The following is an 18,475-nucleotide window of genomic DNA, read 5'->3' on the forward strand; positions in this document are numbered from 1 at the left end:
CCCAAAAGACAAAGAAAGATCAAAGAAAAGAGAAAGAAGAAGAAGAAAGAGGAGAAGAAGAAGAAGAAGGAAGGAAGAGGAGGAGGAGGAGGAGAAGGAGGAGGGGGAGGAGGAGAAGGAGGAGGAGGAGAAGGGGAAGGGCAAGGAGGAGGAGGAGGAGGAGAAGAAGAAGAAGAAGGAGAAGAAGAAGAAGAAGAAGAAGAAGAAGAAGAAGAAGAAGAAGAAGAAGAAGAAGGAGGAGGAGGAGAAGAAGAAGAAGGAGAAGAAGAAGAAGAAAGAGAGGAAGTAGGAGGATGATAATAATAATAATGATAATAATAAGAAGAAGAGGAAGAAGAAGAAGAAGGGGAGGAAGAGGAGGGGAGGAGGATGGGGGAGGAGAAGGAGGAGGAGGAAGAAGAAGAAGAAGAAGAAGAAGAAGAAGAAGAAGAAGAAGAAGAAGAAGAAGAAGAAGAAGAAGAAGAAGAAGAAGAATGGTAGTAGTAGGAGAAGGAGGAGGGGGAGGAGGAGGAGGAAGAGGAGGAAGAAGAAGAGGAGGAGGAGGAGGGGGAGGAGGAGAAGGAGAAACACTGTGAACTAGAAAATCTGGAAATGTGGATTATAATTAGAAGTAAACTGTATATTTTAACTCCTAGGTAGTGATAACTTAAATTTGTTTTCTGAGATTTGAGCAAAATACAATAAAAATATCCTTCCAGCAATGGACCTGCCTACCAGCTGCAAAAGAGGCAGAGGTATGAGTTCCTTGGACATTTCCAGACTTCTAATCTCTCATCTCTAAAACTGGAGTGTAGTATTTTGGCTCCTAGGGTGTACACCCATTTAACTGCCCCTCAGAAGGAGAGCTTTACACAAAGAGAATCCCAGGTGAGGATTTATGCTTCAGATCAGGGAGTTCAAAAATATTTAATGCCAGCTGATGCCTTAAAGTTGTCAAAATAAATGTTGCCACTTCATCTCATTAACATTTTAAAAGTAGGGCATTAGGGAAGGGATGCCAGCAAGAAGGTCCTCTGGTTGTATGTAGTATTGGTTTGAGAGTGGCATTGCTATGCTTGTTTATTTTCTTAATACTCTTGATTTTATGATGTGGCTACAACATCTAACCAGTGGGTTGACAAGGAAAATTCTCACCTGGAGACTGAGTCTGTGGGAACCACAAAATTTTAACAATGGATTCTGAAATACGTTTTTTTTTTTTCTGGACATAAGAGTACAGTTTGGGGAATAGCTATTGTGGAAAATTTGAATCTTTGTAGGTCCTTTGAGTCTAATATATATATATATATATATATATATATATATATGTATATGTATATATATATGTAAGACATTTCATTTCTCAGGAATGTGTTATCATCACAAGTACTTCCCATTTTTTGTTTTGGGTAGTGTGGGCTTAAAACAATACTGTAGGGACTGTATCATTGTATCAAGCACAAAAGGATGGTGGGATCTGAGAAATGCATATAAAATACTGAAAATGACTAATAAAACATACTGCTCTCAAGTTGTAGTGTCCACTTACAATGACTTCTGTTTTTCACAGATATCAAAAGAAGCGTAAAAACAAACATAAGCAAAGAGAACTTTCTCAAGTGAGTGGAGTTCCACCAGTGACCATTGGTGCTCTGGTAGAGGTAGAGTGATGGGTGGTGATGCTGGAGATGGGGGCCCCCACTACAACAAATGGGCATCGATGCGCAGCCAACACAGTCCCTGGCGAACGTAGCGAACGAGGTTGGTCATGCTGCTGTGCTGGGTCAGGGGCCCCATCAGTGTGTCCAGATCGCCGAAGAATTCTGAAAATCAGAGCAGACCTTGGTCGGGCCTTTGAATATCATCACAGAAATACATGCTAGATTGCTTCAGCTGCCTTCACATGATAACACAACCACGTGGACATTGGGAAAATTTTCATTGTTTATTCACTCATTCCACAAAAACTTATAGACTAGGTGCTAGGGGACCAAATCTCCATATGTATAGGAGGCATGATTATTTTAATCTTTATGTAGATCCAAAAATTCTGCAGCATAAGTAATGTTTGTGTTACTGTGATTCATAAACCACAAATCAATTTAAATCTGTTGATTCATAGTAAATTTTTGCAAATCACTATATATTCTTTCCAATAGTGGATTCTATAAGTATATTATAATCCTGTGGAGGTTTGTGAGTCGTGTGTGCATGCATGCACACACACATCACAACATTATATATAAAAATGTATTGTCTATGTTCATATAATAAAGATATATAACACATATATTTTAAAATATATACATAAATTACATACCTAAAATAAAATGTATTTAAATATATTTTAACATTACATAGAAAATTTGTATTTTTAAACATTATAAATTAATATTTAGAAAGACTTTCAAATACACAAAATGGTAGGGAGCTATGGTCAATAGGACATTAGGCTGTTTGCCATTCTATGTGTTACTGAATTGAAAGTATTCTCTTTTCCCTTTGTCTAAATGAACTGAGTTTACGGATTTTTCTTGGCATGTTGCAGACATAGCCAGTGAACCTGGACAGCAACTACAGCCATCAGCAGCTAACGCTAAATAAACATCTAGAAGACATCTGATTCAGTAAGTCTTATTACCAATTCCTTTAGGGAAGGGAAATGACCTGCAAATATCTGTCGTGAACAACTCCCTCCTTGCTGCAAAGGACATGGATGGAAAGGCTACCCAGTCTGATTCCCCTCTAGCTGATTTGGAGAAGGAGCAGTGCTGAGGCCACACTGCTAACCACTGGAGCTGGGGTTTGGGACAGTCTGCTTTGGATTGGGGAGGGGTTATGTGGAAAAGACTATGTGATGTCTAGAAAAGTATCTAGGCATCCCCTTTTCATATCTGCATTTATTTGTCCACCATTGCATTGATCGTGGTTATGGGAGGGCTCTTGGGTGTCCTTTTTGTCAGCTCCCAACAGAGGAGGAAGCCCTAACTGTGAGGACATCCCGTCTGTTCCAGTTGGTGGTGAGGAATCTGGCAGCAGTGGGGACGGTGTGTACTGAAGTCTACCTTAAAGGGGCTGGGATGTTCCATGTGCTTGACTGACCCGCAGATGGTATTGCCCGAAACAGTGCGCTGATTCTTCGCGTTATGTATAACATATGGGCTCCTTCTCTAGGTATTGACTTCATTTGATTATGTGATACTTTTAAACCTATACTATGCAATAAAAGTAATTTCTGCTGATAAAGGAGTAAATTATTTTTGGCACCTGAAATATTTTCTTATGTGACCCAATATTAAGGGGAATGCTAAAGGACCTAGGTGCTGCTGAATGAACGTGAGCCGCCCGTGAGCCAGGATGCCCGCCCTGGGTGTTCTGTGCACAACCTGATGTGTCATTCCTAACTAGATATCCAGGTTGCCATTTTTAAAAAAAATATTTAAATTTTAAACATTTTTTATTTAATTTTTGTCTAAAAATTTTATTAATTTATTTGAAAGAGAGAGCATAAGAGAGAGAGGGAGAAATCATAAGCAGGAAGGAGAGGCAGGGGGAGAAGCAGGCTCTTCACTGAGCAGGGAGTCTCATGTGGGACTCAATCCCAGGTCCCTGGAATCATGACCTGAGCTGAAGGCCAATGCCTAATGACTGAGCCACCCAGGCATCCCCAGATCACACTTCTAAAGAGCAGCTTTGAGTAAGAAGCTGGGGAGGTAGGGGATAAGGCTTCTAGACGAAAGGCCAGGGGGCAGCCTTACCCTCATTGGCTGAGTTTAGGACCAGAGTCCTCTGCCTGAAGCTGCACAGATGTGCAGGTATGCAGCAGGGTGGGGGAGTGCAAGAACATGGTTGTCCCCAGTCAAGAGGGAAGCTCTGCAGTTCCCAGCTCTAGGTGGACCAGACAGATGGGGAAGTCTCTCTGACTCTAAGCAGACTGCAGAGCTGTTCTGATTATTAGGTGGGGAACTTAACAACTCCTGACACACTGTGCTAAAGATAAGATTAGCTCCTTTTCCCTTGGATATCAGCACAGCCAGCACATGGCTCCTGGAAAGTTCTGTGGTTAATTTTGAAGGAATTACCTTAACAGATTTTGAAAATGGATGCAATTATGATGGAAATCCATAAATATTGAACTGCCCTCCGGTTACCAATACAAAATAAAAGAGAAGAGTGGAGGCCCACAAGCAAGGCAAGTCTTAAGATGCTTATCCTTTCACTTGCAATTCTAGAACTTTTGGATGGACCTGGCCATCTGGGCCAGTTGTCCTTGGATTTTCAGAAGCTTAGAGAAGTAGAGAAGTGAAGAATTGCCCATCACTCAGGTAACTGAGGGCAAGAGCTCAGTGAAGTTCTCTGAGGACCTCTTATGAATCTTGCTCTCTAAATGGGCAGTGTAGCTAGTGGTTTAGAGTTCTAGATTCAATTCCTGCTTCTAGCGTTAAGAGCTATGATGTCAGAGGTGAGTTTCTTAATCTCACCTCACTTATCTACAAAACAGAGACAAATGAGGCAACATACATTACTATATCCATTACAGAAATGGAAGCTAGGAAGCGGCTCAGAGATTTAAGTAATTTTCTTGATGTTGCCCAGCACTCCAACTTAAATGATCAAGCTTCAAAATTAGCACCCTTCCCAGTTACCAGCAAATATTTATTTTCTTACTCCATTTTATTACATATCTATATGACTCCAGGATTCTGTGGCTATCAGAGCACATTCCATCACCTGAGACTTCAACCCACAGCCTGGCTATAAACTTACACTGACCCCTGGGGTTATTTGCACATATCAGTTACACTGGTAACTGGGAAGAAATCAGGCCACAATTTCTGCATGCAGATACTGTACTATTTGCCCTATCATTTGCTGCCTCATCTATCCCTGTCCTGGCCAGACAGTTCTGCTCCTCTAAACTGCTGGGCCCCTCTTTGCCAGAATCAGCCACGCCGAATGAATGGCCAGGGCAAGAGTGTAGTCTGTTCATGCATCCCTCCTTCATGAGCATAGTGAGGCTTCTCTGTGAACCCAGGCAATAGCCACGGTCACAAGATGGAGACAGGAGTTGCCAGAGACCACTGACTCACTCTCTGATGAAGCAGGGTCCTCCCTGCATTGGTTCTGTAGCAAACCCCATATGTTACCACAAACAGGACCCTGATCCTTCATCCCAGCTGTCAGTGTGAAAAATATCTGCTGAGCTTTGGCCTTTGCTTCTGAACACAAGCTGTATTACCATGTGCTCATTGGAGCCGACAGTTGTAATGAAAGTAGTAGGCCCTCAGTTCAACCTCAACTCTCCAGAAAAAGAAAAAAAAAACCCCAAAAAACAAAACAAAACAAAAAACCCCCCAAATTAAAGTTGACACACAGAGGCCAACGGGATCTTAATTAATTTGCAAATGATTCTTTTTTCCTTCACCTCTGTTTCTTGGTGCCCATCCTTACCATGGATGGCAAATCTGAAATGGTCGTTTGCCAATATTCACAGCTCAGATTAGTTTAAGCTTTGAAGGAGAAAAAAATAAAATCCCAGGCTTTGTTCACTCTCTCAGCAAAAAAAAAAAAAAAATTGGTTACTGTGTCCTCCCTGAGTTAACCTCTCTTTCCTCTACACCCTGGAAATCAGAGAGACGGGAAGATAAGGTACCATGGAAAACTCAAGTGCATCTATGCACCGTTAACCCTACTATGGCCAATGAGCGTGGGTGGAGGGGTTAAGCATACCTTTGTTCTCTCTTGTCAGTTTGTCAGCCATGTCCCAGTGTTCGTAGCCCCGTAACACATTGCTGGTGATGTTGACATGGCTGGCGGCCATGTGGTGAATGCGCTGGGGGATAGTGACCGGGCCGTTGTTACAGCTGCCCATTGCGTTAATGGGAGAGACGTTGTTGAGAGACACCGGGGATGGAGTGTTCCTGGGGGAAGGGGAAGAGACAACATGGTGAGGCTGGTTGCAAAGAGTGATCGCAGCCTTCGCGTACTCCCTCCTATGCTGAGACCTCAGGAGGTCACTGGCACATGAGGTTTAGGGTGGTGAGCATATATGAAGTGAAGCTTGCTCTCAGAGGACATTCTGTGGCTTCTGCCAACACGTTCGTTTTCTCTAGAAGCCCCATAGTAGAAACAGCTTATTTATTATCACCGCATTCTGGCCCTGTCTGACCAACCCACACAGGACTACAGGGCCAAGCTCTAGAATGAGCCATGCTTCTCCTTTTCTAACTCAGTTGAACACCGATGTCTCACTGCCTCTGAAAACCCCATGTGACTCCATCCACACTGCTTCTTTTGTTTTAAGATAGCAGGGGGAGCTGGGTGAATCTTTTGCTGGCATTCATTCTCTCCACACATGTAGCTCTTATTTTGAATATATAAAACAAGTGTTGCGATGTTTCAGAGAAAGACGCTGCTCAGAGCTGTGATGATTTCTCTACCTGTTTCCAGAATGGCTACTGGCAGCTAGGAAAGGCCTGATGTGTAATGCTGGGCCATTATCAAAGTGTTTTGTGGAAACCGCAATGACAATTTGCTCCAAATACAGTCACCACAATAAACAAAGTGCAATTCTTGAAAGCCCCCCAAGGAGGCTATTGGGGAGAAGGAGAAGTATTAGGGAAGGAGAAGTATTAGGGAAGCCGGAAAAAATAAGATTCTGAATATCTCTTCAAGAGTCTCGAAGACATGCTACAGAGATGGCTGTTAATTGCTGACCATTCACCTGCACGCTGTTCATGAAGAGAAGTCTCTGCAGGCCCTACTTTGGGCAGATCCAATGTCTGGATATAGATTTTGGTTCAGTTCCTTAATGTCAGCAACAAGGAGTCCCCCGCAGTCCACACAGAGCAGGGAGGGCCAGGGTGGCTTCCTACGGCTGTGAGCAAACTCTATGCCCCTCCCCCAGCCTTCCTATCCTCCTTCACTGAGACTTCCAAGGACTGCCCTGTGGTGTCCCAATGTACCACTTTGTTACAGTAGAACATTTGAGGGGGAGTAGAAGAAATGGGAAAAGTTGTGTTTGGGACTCCTCTTCCTTCCTCCAAGCACAACGAGCAGATCATCAAGGCATCCTCTCACTCCCCCTCACCATTCCTAGCCATAGCTGCTGGCAACTCTAGGTTTCCAGGGTGGCTGTCTGTGTTCCTCAGAGCCGATCTGTGCTCACAGAGCAGATGTGCACCCTGACAGGTACCATGCACACAGGATTTGAGGCAATGGTTGGCCTCAACCATTGCTGCTAACTCAAGTCAGGGGCAACTCAAACAGATATGCTTGGCTCAAGATTCATGCAAGTTGTGCCAGGCCCTGTGAGTGCTCTGGTCCATTTCTGGAAACAGAGCATATCTTCTGGTATACTATAGTATGAGGGGGAAAGGGGATCCTCACACTCACTCTGCACTTGTCTGTGAGAGGATGGGAAAGTTTTTGTGCTCTATTTCTAATTTCAGAGACCTTCTGACACTTCTTGGTGGAAAGATTTATTCTCAAGGCAGGGGTGGAGTGGCTCCTTTCTAAGCTAAAAAGCCTAAGCACAGAAGGGTTAACTAATGATAAAAAAAAAAGTCACCCCAAAACACACACACACACAAAACAGGGAGTGAATGCTGGATTTCTTTGTTGTGGTTGCTTGCAAATGCTATTTACTTTTCTCTAAGTAGTGGTCATTAATTCTTTGATGCCAAATTAAGGCAAGAAGTGAATATGTCTTCATTTGTAATCTCTGGAGAAAATTCACAAAGCTGTCAGGTGTCTCAAATGCTGAAAGGGGAAGCATGTCATTCTGGGAACAGAGAATGTACTGGAATCCCAGGATACCTGTATTCTAACCCTGGCCCTGCCCTGAATTTCTCTGTGCTCCAGGCATGTCCCTTCCTTCCCCTTGCTGAGCCTTTCCTTGACTGAAAGAAAAGGGTGGATTCAATGATTTCCAATCATGTCCAGAAGTCACAAAGGGAAACACACCACCTCTGCTTACTTTGTACATCTTGAAAAGGCCTTTTGAGCTTACAACATCAAAATGTTAATTGAAGGGTTTTCTTTGCCTCTTATTGCCTACTTTTTTGTAAACAATCAGTAGCAGATGCAAGGGAAGCTAGGGCACGAGTTTGCTTTTGGTCATGGTGCATCTTACACGAGGCTCTAGGAGTGACCTCCCGATGAGTGTATCTGCAGGCCACATTGTACTGATGAAAGAATTCCAACCTGCCTAAGGAAGGTTGTGACTCTGGTTACAAGGGTACAATGTGACGCTCATCTCGGGGGGCCTCTAACTCCTGCCTGGCTTTCCACACAGCTTGGAGTTCCTTGTCCTGTTTTCTTTCTGTGGGTCTACTTGTAGATCTTGTCTTTCTCTTCATACTGTCAGGACACATGCAAATGAGGGTGTACACACAGGCACACACTTCCCACTGCTTTCACCATTAGCACACTGGTCTAATCCATTTCTCAGCCACACTCACCCCCTTGCTGTTCATCAGACTCATTAGGCACACCCCACTTTGGAAGATGGCTGTTGTCCTGCTTGGAATGCACTTCTCCTAGGTATCTATATGGACTATTCTCCACCATCCTTCTCTAACATCCCAATTCAAGATGGGTGTCCTGCTCCCCACACAATCCCCAGACAACCTTTCTATCTCCCTTCCTGGTTTCCATTGTTCTATGACCTTTACCACCATTTAGCAAAACCCATAGTTTTTTCTGTTTCTTCTAACAGAAGGTGACCTCAAGGAGGGCAGGGATTTCTGTCTATGTCTATACCCAGAATCTAGAACAGTGCCTGGTGCACATACTACGTACTTAATGAATGTTAGTTAAATAAATGAATGAACTGTCTTCCAACCATCCCTCTGTCATTATTTAGTATCCACTACATAGAAGAGGCTCTGGAGAGGGTAGGAGCACAACATATAGTACAAGGATGGGGGTGTGTCTGTCAAGTGCCTGGCAGAGTGTCTCATCCATAGTACACACTCAGCAAATAGGTGGTAAATGAAATAATGAATAGCCCCTTATTAGGAAGAACGAATGGTTTAGTAGGGGAGAAGACCCATGAGTTTCTGACAAGCTAGAATAAGTGCCCAAGACAAAGTATACACCAAGTGCTGTGGAAGTTCTAGGGGTGGGACAGTGTATGCTTTCCAGCTCAAATGGTAAAGTTACTATGTGCCAAACATGGTGCTCAGATATTACATCTAAGCCTCAGAAAAAGTCTGCCAATCCATGTTCAGTACTAAGAAGATTGTTCTTCTCCTTCTTCCAACTGCTTCTTTGCAATTTTCTCCCCCAGCCCTCATGGTCAGGGGTTGCTGCCTCTGGAAGGTGCCTGTTGGAGCCCTATGTGGTGCCAGCCACACTCATGTGTTGGGGCAAGCTGGCTATGGTCTTGCTTGTATAGAAGATGCCCTCCATGACCATCCAGGGAAGACCAAGCTTGTTTTCTCTTGGGCTTCCATAGACCTTTGTACACATCTGTCATCTCCCTCCACTGGACTGTGTGCTTCTGGAGTACAGGGATCCCATCAGAGTCAGGTGTGCCTCTCATGTGGAAATGCATCTGAGTTGTTTGTTGAATGAATGAGAGGCAACCCCTGGGTGACCCTTTGGAGTTACTTCATTCAAAATCTTTCTGGCCCACCAAAGGGAGTGAGCTTTCTTCACACAGAAGCTGCCTAAAACATCCTTTCAGGAGGCTTTTAATGTGACTTCACAAGCTTAGAATGCATTCTAGTTCTTTCGTTTCAGAATTAAAAGAAAAAAAAAATCCCAGAAATCATTTAATGGTTGCTTACCTGAACTTGCCCTCACTCTACTCTGTGCTCAGAGAAAATAGCTTTCCCTGGGCCTTTCAATGGTTATTTTTATTTTCTCAACTTCTAGCGAGAAGCATTCTTTTGCTTTAGTTCATCAATATAAAAGTAAGACTTAATCAACGATTTAAAGGGTACTTCCTTTCAATACAGTAATTGAGATAATGCAGAGTTTTTAATGGGTCTCTTCCCTCACTCTGAATGTTTTTATGATATCGAAGTAGAGTTCCTGTTCCACTGCTTGGAGAATTCGCTTTGTAGATATTTATAAAGTGGCAAAAGGATACTATCATACTCTGGAAGAAAATGTATGAACCAGAGACATAAGAATTTTGAAACAATGAGAAATGGAAAAAGCAGTTCTTTGTCAAACCCTGGGTCTGCAGTCACAGAGTTTCCCTTCCCAGTGGTGGTGGCAAGTGGGCCTGCGGTGGTGAGGGAGGGACTGGAATCAGAAGGAACACTGATGCTCAAGCACAGAAGGGCAGGCATGGAGCCAGGTTGCTGCAGGTACAGAACTGGTCTTCCAAATCTTCCTCTTAGCAGGAACGGCTCTTTGCAGGGGCCTCAGATGCCAAGGGGTCCAGCTCTTTCCTTTTAGAGCTGGAGGAACACGCCCAGTGTTGGGAAGGGACCCCTGTGCCCCACCCACCATCCCTGCCCCTCCCTGAGTCCCCCTGGGAGCTTGGGACAGCCTCAGAACCCAGTGGGTGCTCTTCCAACTCTGAGCAGAGGAGAGATTGGGGGATTCCGCTGAGCCTTAGATCAGCAGTAGAGTGGATGCTCTATGTATTTTAGGTCAGGGTGCTTTAGTATTAACATAAAAATCACCATGAAAGCTCAGATAATTGGCTGACTAAGCGCCTTCACATTCTCAACACTATTATGCCTTTGGTTTTATTAAATGGCACTTAGTATGTATCAATGAATATTTCATCGGTCTTTCATTACCAAGTGAATCATTGAAAAATCACTGCCGTGGAGTTAACTTTACCCTGCCTCCCTTGAAATGGCACGGTGCTTGCCATCTCATTAACAGATATTTTTATGGCCATAATTTGGCTTAAAGATCAAATAGTTGAAGAAATTTGGAATTACATCCCATTAAACTTTTCTGTCTTGCCCTTAGCTGAAACTGGACCAGATTTTCGTGTGCACAAAAATCACTCTAGTGTCAGGACTGACCTTCGCTCCTGAGTTGTTGATACAAAATATTGGGGGGGGTCTCTTAAATTGCTGAGTTTCTGAAAAAGCAATCTTCGTAAGATACTTACTTTCCATTGCCTACCCAGGGAGATGGTATCTGAGCGACTTTTGAGGCATTTTGCTAAAAAAGAGAGAGAGAGAGGGAAATAAGGACATCTATTTTGTGTTTTATTAATTCAGAAACAGATGGAAGTGTGATTTTGAGTACATTAATATTGATTGCAGCGTTTCGGGATGCCTCCTGTTCTGTTCGCAGAGCTGGGATGTTAAGTGCACGTCAGCACACCACGACGCACACTCGATGAAAATAGCTGGGTAGGATAATTAGCGGGCTCCAATCAGGACCATGCAAGTCACTTGATGAAAGATCTTATATACTAAAAGGCCCAGTGAAATCAGACTCAGTTCTCCAAGAAGTAGCTTAATTATCCTCATCTGAAATTTATTCTGCAAAACAAGCTCTTCAGAGTACTGGCAAGCCTTTCACCTTTAGCTCCATTGGCAAACTTTTTCCTGGGATGCAATGTGGGCTGTAATTTCTGACTTCTCAGGAATGGGCCAGGACTGAGCAGAGCGACAGGCAAATCCCTGTTTAGCAATGCCACTGATCTGGGGGTGCATTGCCATGGACCACTGAGGATTCTTTGTCCCTCTGAATGGAACTGGGCTGGTTTCAAAAATGGGCCTCCTGCATTTGAGGGGGCCACACACCTTTAGAGCATTCATCACCGCCACATTAGGACAGTGGTCCAGCTCACCACAATGACATTACTGGGTCAGAGCCCAAAGTGCACAGGACTAGCCCCCCAACCCCCAGCCTGACTCAGGCTGGCCTTCTCCGGCAAAGATCAAGGTTATGTTCCTCCCTGCCTCTTGGGTTGCAGCCCAGCCCCATTTGCAAATGAGGTGCTAGGGAGAGTCAGGCATTTTCAGGAGCCCAGGCTGGCAACACTTCTCTGGTGCATGGAGGGAGACCTGCATCTAAGTTGTGTTCTGCAAACTCCAGTTTTTCATCTAAAAGCAGCTCAGCACGCTGCCAGAAGAGTGAGTTATTCAACATCTGTTGGGCATTTTTACCATGCCCTGAACACCACAAAGAACAGGCCAAAGAGGACAGATACTAGAGCTGTGGCTCTCTAAGCATCAGCCCAAGACCAGCAGTGGCAGCAGGATCCCCTGGGAACTCGTTACACGTGTCAACTCTCCAGCCCTGTCCCAGACCTCCAGTAGCCGACTCTGAGAATGGGACCATGGACTCAGGGTTCATGAGCTCCCCAGGGCCTCCAGATGCCCACTCAGGTTCGAGAGCCACCTTTCTGTGGCACAGGTGGAGAGCAGAGATGTAGAGGGGGCGATGGGCAACTGTTGTATTTGATGCATCACTCCTACATGAGCACCAGCTTCATGGAATTGTGACCACACCAGGGAGTAGCTGGTGGACGTGCTCTTTTCCCCAGCCCAGTCGGCATGCTCCTACAGCCATGCCCTATGCCACTTACTGCACTTGAGAGACCAATGTGAGGGTCATGGTTCAATTCATCTTGGGCAACTGCTTTGGTGCAATTTAGCTAAGCAGTCTCATGCACATGGCAGAAATTAATAATAATAATAATAATAATAATTATAAATAATCATCCTTTTCCCAAGACATGACCAACAGGAGCCTTGAGCCTTCTCAAATCTAAATCATGACCAGTTGGGGGGGGGCTGCAAATGAAGCAGAAGCTTTGGAGACCATGAAGCCAGTAAGTGGCCAGTTTTTATCTGGGCTCAGTCCTAAATTTTGGCATTCTTTTGCAGTTAAAATTCCTTCCTTCCTTTCTTTTCTTTTTCTTTCTTTTTCCTTTCCTTCCCTTCCCTTTCCTTCCCTTTCCCTTCCCTTCCTTTTTTGCTTGTGAATTAAAATCTCCAGTTCCCTAGACCATGGATTTATTTATTTGTTTGTGTGCTAGTTTATTTTGGTAACCAGAACAATCAGTTGTTTTGTTTTATTTTATTATTTAATTAATCAATTAATTAATTAATTTTGATCACTAGTTTTCAAGTGCAACCACTGCCCTCCAAGGCTACCCATGGCTAAAGGGCTCCTACGGGAATGGCTATCCCCCTAGAGCCCAGGGTGGCTGCAGCAACTTCTCCCACTGTTAAGACATTTCTGGGCTTGCTGCTCACTTCACAGGAGACAGGCCATGACCACGGACACAACCTATGTCCCCTGGTGTGTCCCTACCATGCAGGGGGGGAAGAAGGCAGCATCATTCCCCTGACTGCAACCAGGAAGATGTCAAGGGTCATTTGGCCAGTCCAGAAGGTAATCAAGGGATCGCACTACTGCACCTTCTCTCCCAGGATTCAAATCAAAGGTGAACTCTCTGCTGAGCCCCGAGGGAGAGAGGCAGGAGGGCCATGGCCGGCTGGGATGACAGAGGCTAAGCCTGTTGCAGCAACAACTTTGACATTTAATCACATGCTTGCCATGTCTCATTAGTGATTATGTCCACCCGGTACTTATAAATTATACAAAATAAGGATTACCTTAAAATATTCCATCAGTGATCTGGAGTACTTCATAGCATGGTCCTTCTTCAGCTTGAACATCCGCAAGTAGAGAAGTGATAAACACCTGTAGCTGTGGCAAGGAGGAAAGGATTATATTAATGCAACAAAAATGCTGATTCACAGGCTGTGTTCCCTCCCTTATAGTTACTGAGAGCCAGAAGTAAAAAAAGGAAAATGCTTCAAAGAGAAGGGGTAAGCATTAAAATCCCATCTTGATAAGGGTATAAATTAGGAGAGTAAATGTTTAGTCAGCCACTGAAAAAATCCATTAGTTATCCTTTAATAGTTTAATGGAAAACAAGAATAATGATCTGGGGTAAGCAGCTTAAGTCGATTTGGAGTTTTCAAATCCTTCTGTGACATTTCAGCTGCTTCCTCACAACCTCTGTGAGACTTACCATAATACCGCCAGCTTTTTGTCCCCATCCGAAGCCAAGGGGCTTGCAAAGTTCTTCAGTCTCATCGCGTACCTTTGAAGAGAAAGGACAAGCTCAAGTGCCATCCGCATGACCCTTCAGAGAGTCTAGAAGTCATTGCTATTCCCATCGCCTGAACGCCTTTGTGCCACATTTGCTCGGGGTGGGAGGAAAATGTAGGTCAGGTGGGCAGGAACACGTGTTCCTGGAAACACGTGTGAAGTGATGATCCAAAGAGTGGCGTACAGAAGTCAGCCCTGGAGAGGTCAGCTAAATGTGGAGCCCACCTTCTAGGGCAGTGCTGTGGAACTACCATAGTGTGGCAAAATCCTCAAAAAGAACTAATGCTTGCCATCGGCGACAATGTGGATGGAACTAGAGCGTGTCACGCTAAGTGAACTAAATCAGTCAGCGGAGGACAAATACCGCATGATCTCACTCATATGTGGAATTAAAGAAACAAAACAAACAAGCAAAGGCAGAAAAAAAGGGAGACAAATTCAGAAACAGACTCAACTCTAGAGAACAAACTGATGGTGACTTGGGTAGGTGGGGGAGAGCGGGGGGGGGGGGGGGGGGGGGGGGACCAGGTGATGGGGATTAAGGAGTGCACCTGTTGTGATGAGGACCGGGGGAATGCATGGAAGTGCTGAATCACTGTATCATACACTTGATAGAACACTGTATGTTAACTAACTGAAATTTAAATAAAAACAAACAAACAAAAACCATGCTGGCCACAGACTGTCCAGAGGACCACTCTAGTTAACCAGCATGACTGGTCTGCGATGATAGGCGGCCACAGGTGTCCATCTCAGTTGAGTTCATGACAGACAAGGTAAATAATACACGACTCTGTCTGACATAGGCATGGGGAACCCACAATCACACAGTTAAAAAGGTCTTTTCTAATGGCTCATGCTTTGAAGATATTCCTATAGAAAGTGGTTTTTTTTTTTTTTTAAGAGGAAGGTCAATTTCATAGCATTTGCGGGTCTAAGAGCCTTTAATTTATGGTACTTGTATATTTTGTCTTTCCATTCTCTTTAATTGTTACCGTTCCACATTGGGGTGATCAAAGGTGGAACGGTTCTCATTTTTTTCTTCTAGCTGAGCACATTCCATTCTGGGCATTTAGACTCTTGAAAATCAATTCATTGCATAAAATCATTGTCTGAGCTTTAATGCAATTTCACAGGTACCTGTGGAGGAATAAGTAATTGAGTTCAGCATTGCAAAAGGAAGCTGGAAGTGTGCAGGCAGCCTGGGCTCATTCTTATTTATGAGAAGGTGATGGAGATCCTGCACCATGGACTCCCCATTTTTAACAGCCTCCCCAGAACACCAGGTGCCCCAGGGCTTGCCCCCTAAGACCAGGCACCCTGTCTCCTGGTTATAGCTCCACTGCTATGAAGGAATATTTTCCAGCGAAAAGACCTGTGAACTGGGTGTGGGTCTCTTCTGTTGCCATATTAAGCGAAAGGATTTTTTATTATGTAATAAATCAAACTGTCTTTGACAGTTGGATCACTGAAATGTCAAGTCATTGTGATGTCCCACTTGTTTGCACAAATACATTTCTACTGCATATTCCCAGGGCTCGGAGCTGCTATAATTGCTTGAAGGAAGAAAACTGGGCTCTCTCTGTGGCCAGCATACTGCCAGAGAGTGATAAAAATCTCTCCACCACATATTATGCCACTAAAAACCATGTTCGTATTAGTTACCCTCTAATTGCAACAACTTTTGAAGTGAGTGGCTCATGGAACTTCAGTTGCCTCAAGGGACTAGAAGACCTAAATTGTTTTAGCCCATTTTATTCCCAACTGAAATTTTCTTAAATATATATATATATGTATATTTATATATACATATACATATGAATATATATATACACTCCCATATATATACCCACACATGCTCTACAGAAAATGCGAAATATATACATGTAAACAGAGGGCACACGAAGGGGTGCATGTGAAACTCTGAAAGAAGTCCATGGATTTTGTCAATGTCACTGTCTTGTTTGTGATACTATTGGGGGAAACTGGGCGCAGGGCCAGAGGAACTTTCCTGATCATTTCTTACAACTGCTCGGGAATCAACAATTAAGATAAAGTTTCAAACTATTGACTCTAAAGTGAACGTCCATACATTCTCCCCTGTAAATAATAATGGAAAAAGAAGTGTTTTCTAATGGGAATAAATGTTACTCCAAGACTCGCACTGCATTTTTACCAGAAATGAAATACGATGCTCTGCTTTTGTATCTTTAAGAAAGCATGCGTTTTCCTAAAAGAAAATGAAGAAGAAAGAAAAATATAGAGAGATGGGAAACACCCATCATTTCACCCTACTGCAGCTGGGATCTCATTTCCCTTCCCGCATGGTCTACAGGCAGAAACATGCTTTTCATGGCCAGAAATGTGGTGTGTATATAATTCTGCAGTTATATAGTCTCCATCGTGGCTGATATTCACTGGCTGCAAAGAATTCTGTTGAGTGTACTACAGTGTAATTACTTACTCTTCTGTGATTGATTATTTGGTTTGCTTCTAATTGTGTGCTATAATATATGCCAAACTTAACACCATACAGATAACTCGCTCTACTCTCACAATTACTTTTTTCAGTACAGGAAATTCACATTTCCAGAAGTTGAATTACTGGCTAAAAAGATATGAATGCTCATTTGTAAAGGTTTTCCTCCATAATGCCAAATTTCCCTCACTTTATAATGATCAGTTTCTATTCCCCCAGCAAAGGTGAGGCCTAGGTCACCATTATTTGGCATGTCTATGCATGTGTGTATCTAAACACTAGGTATTAGTATTTTTTAACTTTCTTACTAATTTAAAAAGTGCCTTTAAAAAAAAGTTTGCATGTTTGGATGGATAGAGAACATGAATTTTCTCGTGTTTGTTCACTAATGCTGCCCCTTGACTTTTAATTTTTGCCAGAAATTTCATCCTGTGCATCTTTGAAAATCACTGGTGGCCTCGAATACACTGAGAAATCAATTTCCTGTTAAAAGCTACAGAATGGCGGTGGTGGCTTTTACAGAGCAGAAAGCAAGTCTGAGAGAAGCCTTACATGCTTCTCTGAACAGAGGAAAGCCAAAGGTGGTTGCCTGGCAAGGTGAGGCTGCTTTCCTCATAAACCCCTACCTTAGTGACTTGAACTTCCTCTTCTGATTCTATGGAAGCACAGCTGGTCTTTTTTTTTTTAAATAATACTTTGCATTCGTTTGATCTTTTGGAAGACTTTGCTGGATAAATATGCATGCTCAGTGTGTCCAATGTTTGTCTGGAGGTTTAATTACAAGGGTCTCCGATTTGTAACAGTAAAAGCAAGACCTGGCATTATCAATTAATCAAGCCAGAGGTGACCTGAATAGAAAGGACTTATCAGGTGAGGAACTGCTCACTCAAACAAAAGCAATTATTTAGTCCATCCAGCAAATGATGGTGCTTTTCAATTATTTTACAAATATCTGCACATTGCTGGAAAATACAACAGTGGGCATTTCTTCTCTTTCCGCTTCTTCCAGGAATTTTTCTGATTACTCACAAATTTTATTCCACCAAGATCAAGAGCAGGCCAGGAAATTTCATTTCAAATGCAAATGAGACCAATAATCTGTGCAGTTAATATACTGGTTCCTATTCGCATCTTCTGATCTTTACCCCTCCCCCTCCTACCACCTTGTCTGTTTCCTTGAAGTTACAGACACAGGGGAAGTTCATGCATACCTGCTGCCCTCAAGCCAACTTTGTGTAGGAACAGTGGCCCCTCCTTTTTAACAACGAACGCAGAAATTCTGAGAAAACATGGTTTATAACAGAAATCTTGATAGCGCCACCTTCCTTGAATTATAAAACTGCACTTTGAAAAGGCAAGTGTCAACACCAAATGGTGAAATTATTATACTTTACTTCCACCCACTACGTTTCCATTTTAATTTTATGAATATTGCAAATTATAACACTCATGTTACAACCTCTGAAGGGGATAATTTATAAAAGCAGTGTCCATCAATTATAAATTTCCATGACATTAATAAAATGGCAAGAACTAATTACGATGACTTCTAAGAAGAAGATGCGTAAGACAAACCATTAGTAGGAGGAAATGATAGTTTTTAAAAAACATAGCAGCTTCTAATTACGACTGAGATGAGCTTAGGAAGATGGCTGCAGAGAGGCCATTAACCTGAGGAGCTCCACGGTCTCAGAGTACATGGTATAGGGAGACTTGGCTTCTAGAGGGTCGCGCTCCATCGCATTGCCACATTCAGTGAAGGACAAGGCTGCATCGGCATAATTCACGGCTTTGCCAAATTTCTCAAACTGAAACAAGAAGATGACTCGTTAACAGCATATTGCCTCTTTTCTCCCCCCAGGTAAAGGAGCAGGTCTCAACTCCAGGGCCATTTTGCACCCCTCCCCCCAGGGAATTGATAGACAGGGCCTTGGAACATCCTATGGGCAGAGCTTGCCCTGA

General features: G+C 43.3%; 1 protein-coding gene across 11 annotated transcripts in view; it reads right to left on the minus strand.

Annotated features, from left to right (window-relative positions):
* Positions 1–483: 483 nt before the first annotated feature.
* Positions 484–18,475, minus strand: part of AFF2 (ALF transcription elongation factor 2) — a 710,743-nt gene continuing 692,751 nt past the window's right edge. For all 11 annotated transcript variants that reach the window (XM_047715962.1, XM_047715955.1, XM_047715956.1 and 8 more), the window contains 6 exons: positions 18,185–18,321; positions 13,955–14,026; positions 13,533–13,626; positions 11,066–11,118; positions 5,710–5,900; positions 484–1,802 (listed from right to left, as the gene is read on the minus strand). In XM_047715962.1, the coding sequence (XP_047571918.1) occupies positions 1,681–1,802; positions 5,710–5,900; positions 11,066–11,118; positions 13,533–13,626; positions 13,955–14,026; positions 18,185–18,321 (669 nt within the window). In that variant the 3' untranslated portion in view covers positions 484–1,680. The remainder of the gene's footprint in view (positions 1,803–5,709; positions 5,901–11,065; positions 11,119–13,532; positions 13,627–13,954; positions 14,027–18,184; positions 18,322–18,475) is intronic.

This window comes from Lutra lutra, chromosome X, assembly GCF_902655055.1.
Source record: "Lutra lutra chromosome X, mLutLut1.2, whole genome shotgun sequence".
Taxonomy (NCBI): Eukaryota; Metazoa; Chordata; class Mammalia; order Carnivora; family Mustelidae; genus Lutra; species Lutra lutra.